We start from the raw sequence: 6751 nt of genomic DNA, 5'->3' as shown, positions 1-6751 counted from the left end.
TTAGTTTTAGTAAAAATGAAATGTATTCAAGATTAGCAGGTGGCTCTTAGAATTTCCTAGGAAGGCCAGAGAGAGAAGCTTAGCGGTGGCTACATAGCCAAGAGCAGCACTGAAACCGCAGGAGAGGAATGTTCTGGTGAAGACCGCTTTGTGTTGCCACGGGGCACAAATACCATAGCTTGCACATGGGTGCACCTGATACCAGGGGTCCAGGTTTCCACACCCTGGCTGGAAAACAGATTTTATGACTTCTGCTTTGGAGAGGTGATTCACAGGGTGGAAAATTTCCCAAACATAGGAAAGTTGTTCAAATACCACTAAAGCTGCCAATAAGTTGAACAATTGTATCAGACTACTGAAAAAAATTAAACCACAGCATATATTCTCAACTTACTGTTTCTTTTTCTCAGGTAGTGAACATAAGAAACAAACTGACTTTCTATAAATAAGGGCGAGGTGACAATGTAAGAATGCTTTTAGAAAAAAAGCAAATTTCATTTTCCATCATGTTTTGAAGGATATTGGCTTAATTCAGTTATTATTCTCACTGTTGGTTTACATAATAAACATAAAAAATGTACTGTAAATACAAATTATTTTCATTCCAATGGAGAAGAAAATTACAGGCTGAAAAATCAAGTTTAATATCAAAAGAAGTTACCTATAAAGGTTTTTACATTTCTGAAAATCTGATAGTTAAAATATCCCCAGTCTGGTGTTGATTGTGATACACTTAGGTGAATCCCTGAAAACTTTTATTTTGAAATTGAAGTTTTTGCTCAGAAACTGGGCAGAACTTTTCACATTCTGACAGAAGATAAAACTTAAGTCTAAAAAATATTCGGTAATTTTTTTGTCAAAAACATTAAGCACTTTAGAATATAAAGCAGAAACTCTTACCAAGCACGTGTACCCATCAGCCACACCTCCTGTCTTTGGGGGAATTTGGTTACTTGGAGCTCTGTGGGTGCTATATGAATCCTAGAGACAGCAAACTTCTGCTGTACAGCTAACTTACAGGGGCCTGAACCCGGCAGATGGCAGCAAGCCTGCTACAGTCCAGAAGAGTGCGACTTCTTATATTGACATATGAACGCATCTGTCTTTCCAAGGCTAACTTTGTAGCATTCCACTGGTACCAAGGAGCCAAATGGTGACATTCTGTCTAAGAACTTGTGGTTACTGGCTTCGAATGAAGTTGACACTGTCTTGAACGCACCAGTTTTTTCTTCAGGATTCAAGCACTTTTTAATTCCTGGTTCATCTGTGTAACTGTCCTTGGAATTGAAAGGGATGCTGCTCTCTTTACAATCTGTAAGGCGCCTGTGGTGATCTTCACTAAGCAACAATACAATGGTTCCGCCAACATGAAGTACTCTGTGACAAAAAAAAAATGGTAATTGCTATCTTTCTCCTTTCTAGACAACAGACAATCCCACTTCATTTAAAATAGTTCAGTTTTTAATTTGAAATTTAATTTTATCCATTTAAATACAAGGATTTTTGATAATTAGGTAGTATCTTCTATAATGTATATTCATTATAGTAATTATGAAATCCCTAGTACAAATCTGCTTTAATTATCTATTTTTACTCCACTTAAAAGGCAAGCCTCAAAGTAATTTGTAGTCACAGTCTAATAAATGATTGTATAAAGGAAAAGGCGAATGACAGAATCCTAAATATTGCATGTATTAAAAGCAGTAGCCTGACAGAAGAAAGTTAACAGGAAGGACACGAACAAAGAAATGGTGAAGGAAAAATCAGAAAAAGAAGGGCAGATCTTGAAATGTCAGCTTTTTGAGGAGAATGCATGTACTCAATTATCAAAGTCTATGTAGCACTTATGTGGAAAAGGCGATGAAAATACATGCCTGTGTCCCGTGACATAGCCCTGTAAGTTGCTAAGAGATCACTGAACATCTCTTTGGGAGAAAGAGTCGAGTAAAGGGTGTGAAAATGCTATAATCAAGGCAAGCATGAGGGGCTTGGGAACATGAGGTGGGTCCCAAACCTGGGCATGGGAGAGAGGGGAGAATTTCCCAGAGGAAGATACCTGTGTTATGAGTTAAAAGACAAGCAGGAATGAGCCAGGCAAAGCGACGGCAAGCGGCTGCAGCAAGGGGAGGGTGCTGGAAGCAGAAAAAGCAGCAAAGACGGGAGGAAGTGGAGAGGAGGCAGCTCTGAAAGCAGCTCAGTGGGTGTGGGTGAGTCACAGCGGGTGGGAGGTGGAGAGAGGAGGGGAGTAAGGAGTTCAGCTTGGAAGGTGCTGATGTACCTAAGGAACACGTAAGTGCGGATTCCACCAGACAGCTGGATACACAGCCTGGAGTAATGGAAAAGACCAGGCCTGAGGTAAAGATACAGTAAACGGTAGTTAAAGCCGTAATGGTGGATGGGATCACGTGGGGTGGCAGTTCAGGTTGAGAAGAGAAAATGGGACAAGGAGCAGAGATTTCACATTTAAAAAGTGACAGAGGAGAAGACCCATGAAATAGACATCCTCAGAGAAAATCTGGACAACAGTGATGTCAAGGAAGCCAAAGAAGTACAGTTTCAAGAAGGAAACAGTTTCAACAGTGTCAAATGCTATAGGGCCAGCACGGTGGCTCACAACTGTAATCCCAACATTTTGGGAGGCTGAGGCAGGAGGATCACTTGAGCCCAGGAGTTTGAGACCAGCCTGGGCAACATGGCAAAACATGTCTCTACCAAAAAAATACAAAAATCAGCCAGGTGTGGTGGCGTGTGCCGGTAGTCCCAGGTACTTGGGAGGCTGGGATGGGAGGACTGCTTGAGCCCAGGGGGCAGAGGTTGCAGTGAGCTGAGATTACACCACTGCACTCTAGTCTGGGCAACAGAGATAGACCCTGTCTTTAAAATAAAATTATTTTTTACATATATATGTAAAAAATATATAATATATATTATATATAAATTATATATAGGTAAAATAAAATAACAAATGCTATAGGACTAATAGGTGATCAGGATTATGAAAAGTCATCAGTGAACCCAGGGACAGCAATCCTAGCCGAAGGCAGAAGCAGATGCTCGTCTGCCAGGGTAGAGTGGGGCTGGAAAGTGAGGAAGCAGAGGTGTCAAGTGTAGACTATTATTTCAAGAAGTTCAGCTGTACAGGAAAAGAAACAGAGTGGAAGCTAAAGGACCAAGAGTTAAGGGGAATCTGCCTCATGCCCAGCAAAAATCTAAGAAGCTTAGGTAGCTTTCCCTAGTCTAATCCATCAGCAAAGCTAGACAATTCTGTCTCTAAATTGTATCACATATTTGTCTACTTCATTCAGTTTGACTGGACCACAGCAACAATCTGGTAGACAGGTCTTGTTTCCATTCTTGTCGCCCCTCCCACTCTGTTTTCCGTTTCCACACAGAAGAGAAATGTAAATTCTTTGCTAACTCCTCAGTTGCTTGCGCTGTACTTCAAATACATTCTAACCCCCTTACTCTGGCACCCAAGGCTCCTACACAATCTGACCCTTACCTACCTTTTTGATGTCACTGCCTGCTTTCTTTGCTTACTGACCTTCCTTCAGCTGCTCAAACTCACCAAGCTGCTTCATACCTTAGGACATTTGGAATTGCTGTTCACTCTGCATTTATCACTCATTCTCATCACTCACGCCCCACAGTCAAATATCACTTTCCCAGAGAGGCCTTTCCTGACTACCTAGCTAGGATAACCACTACTTTTCTCTCACTCTAAAGCAAAACATTATGTTTTATGTCCATCACCGTACCAGTCATGATCTGACATTATCCAGTTTGTTTACTGATTAACCATCTGTCTTCTCACAATGAATGGTCAGAGACCTTGCCTGTCATATTCACTGCTGTAATCCCCAGGGCCAAGTACATGCAAGTGCATGGGAGATGCAAAGACTTCCAAACGTGTCTGGGGAAGGGATAAATGAATCTCCTGGAAAGAACCAGCAGATGAGTAGGCAGAAGATAAAAATGAGAAGTGGGCAGAGTGTGATCCTTGAGGAGGAAGGAACTGAGAGGATAAACCCTCGCAGGAAGAGGGAAACCTCTTCTACTGAGCAAGGAAGAAGTGGATGGGAAAATGAGTACTCCTGAAGACAGAAACTGAAGTAACTTTTTGGGGCAATAGTTTAGCAATAATGTATCAAAAATATGAAATGTACATAACCTTTGACCTAGCAAGCTCACTTCTAGGAAATTATCCTAAGAAGATGTAATAGCAGAAGTAGTAGTAGAATAACAGTGATAATAATGGTGATATAGCTAATATTTATTGAGTACTTAATATGTGCCAGGCAGTTGGAAATGCTCTGTATTACATATCATTTAACCTTCAGAATTATCTTTCTAAGTATGCTCTATAGCATTGTCATTTTGCAGATGAAGAAACTGTGATACTGTGACTGTGGTGCTTGGTCATACAGTTAAGTTTGAAAAACCATGCAAGGATGTTCAAAGAATAGTTCTTTATTAAAATAAAAAATTGAGGATTATATAAATATTCATCCATAAGCACTGGTTGCATAATGGTACATACATATAATGTGGCAACCACTGAAAATTATAATGTATATCATAACAACTGATCAGAAAGGAGATTCATGACATTGTTGAGTGGAAAAAAAGCAATGTTACAGTATATTAAGTTAAGGATAATCCTATTTATATAGGGTAGAAAACGTGTCTTTTTGTGCATATGTACATGGCAAGATGCCTAGCAGGACAGTCACCGTTTATTGTAATTTTGTTCAAATAATGGAGAAAAAGTGAAAATCACCTGAAATCCTGCTACTCTGATTAATATTTTCCATAAATGTCCTTCTAGGCATCTTTCCATGATCATACACACGTAATTTCTTTTCTTTTCTTTTCTTTTTTTTTTTTTTTTTTTTTTTTTTTTAGAGATGGGGTCACTCCGTCACCCAGGCAGCTTGATCATACCTCAAGCTACTGGTGTTACCTAGTTCATATACACATAATTTCTTTTCTTTTATTTTTAGAGATGGGTTCTTATTCTGTCACCCAGGCAGCTTGATCGCAGCCCACTGCAGCCTCCAACTCCTGGGCTCAAGCGATCCTCCCACTTTAGCCTTCCAAGTAGTGGGACTGAAGGTGCATGCCACCACACCTGCCTAATTTTTTAATTTTTTATTTATTTAGAGATGAGTTCTTGCTATGTTGTCCAGGCTAGTCTTGAACTCCTGGCCTCAAGTGATCCTCCCACCCCAGCATCTTGAGTTGCTGAGACTACAGGTATGAACTACTGTGCCCAGAAACACTTACTATGAAACACTTAAATTTCTTACTATGAAAGCTATTCAGAATTATAAAGCAATATTTACCAAACTGTACTCCTTTGAACACTAGTGTATCAGTGATGACAATAAGAATACAATATTACTATTTCTTAAGAAAAAACTCTGCGGTCAATAAGTTGGGGAAAGTCTGTATCAAACAGCATAAGAAATTTCTCTTTCATATGTGAACCTGAAAAACTAGGAGTATATGGTACAAATAATCCTAAATTATTTGTCCATGGAACACATTAAGTCTTAACCACCTACTATAAATCCTTTGCTCCAGGCAGTCTGGTGTACTCATTGTTCCATGAACACGCCTCCTGCTGTACTACTCACTCAAGAAATACTTAATAAACAACTGTATGTATAAACATGATGTGGTCTCCTTTTCAATTCTGTCTTCACTTCCAAATTTCACTGAAATCTTGCTTCTTCCTGAAACCATCTCAAGCCTCTTTGGCACACGGTGTCTTCTTCCTTCGAGCAGTGCAAGGTGAATTTTTAATTTTGCTCATGTATTTGCATGGTTACATTTGAGGAGAAAACTCAAATGTACTTCTCTGAATTCCTGACAATGCTCTGTACCCATAATCCTTTAATACATTAAAGGAGGAAATAATTGAGCTGAGCATGCGTAGCTCATGCTACCAGAGTAATCATTTATCTGACAATCTTTAATTCTGATTGCATGTCCTTTCTCGAAGAGTCCAGCTCTGTGGTACATACAGTACTATTTCCACTGCCTGTTATGAACAGGTTTATTGTGTTTTCATGAACACAATTTCCTATCCCTTCCATTTTCTATCTAGGGTCTTAAACTATCAGTAAACCATTGGGATAAAAATTATGTGTACTCAGATATATTTACATATATCCTCATATACTTCCCAAAAGGATTTGAAGTGGTTTATACTAAAAAATCAGGTAAGTGATAACAAATACTGAGCAAGTTCTAGGTGGCCAGTACTGTTGTAAGAGCTTTAAATCCACTGACTCAGAACAATGCCATTAAGTGGGTATTAAAGACAGGCAAATGGTTAAGCAATATGCCTATGACTGAAGAACTATTAAGTAATAGAGCCAAGACTGGAACACAGGTAGTCTGGCTCCAAAGCCTATACTTCACCATTATATTATGCCACACTGCCTGTATAAAACTTCAAACCATAAAAAAGTACAAAAGTCAGACATAAAGGTTGGGGGCAGGTGGCAAGGAAGCTTGGTCACAGAAGGAAAAGTCCCTTATATCCAAATACATACACTTTAAACTGGTCCCACTGAGGCACTTTAGTTTTGCAGGAAGTCATGACTACTAATTTTCCTGATTCTTAAGTATTTAAATGTACTGTCACAATGTGAGGGCTGTCATTATCTATTACTGTCTCATTTTCAATCAATCACCTGGAATAAAAACCAAACCCATCCTAGAGAAAGTCAGGCTGGTATAA

General features: G+C 39.3%; 1 protein-coding gene across 4 annotated transcripts in view; it reads right to left on the bottom strand.

Moving 5' to 3' along the window:
• Positions 1-620: 620 nt before the first annotated feature.
• Positions 621-6751, bottom strand: part of THUMPD2 (THUMP domain containing 2) — a 43541-nt gene continuing 37410 nt past the window's right edge. For all 4 annotated transcript variants that reach the window (XM_030799986.1, XM_030799987.1, XM_030799985.1 and 1 more), the window contains one exon: positions 621-1377. In XM_030799986.1, the coding sequence (XP_030655846.1) occupies positions 1053-1377 (325 nt within the window). In that variant the 3' untranslated portion in view covers positions 621-1052. The remainder of the gene's footprint in view (positions 1378-6751) is intronic.

This window comes from Nomascus leucogenys, chromosome 19 (assembly GCF_006542625.1).
Source record: "Nomascus leucogenys isolate Asia chromosome 19, Asia_NLE_v1, whole genome shotgun sequence".
Taxonomy (NCBI): domain Eukaryota; kingdom Metazoa; phylum Chordata; class Mammalia; order Primates; family Hylobatidae; genus Nomascus; species Nomascus leucogenys.
This window is presented reverse-complemented; position numbering and strand designations above follow the sequence as displayed.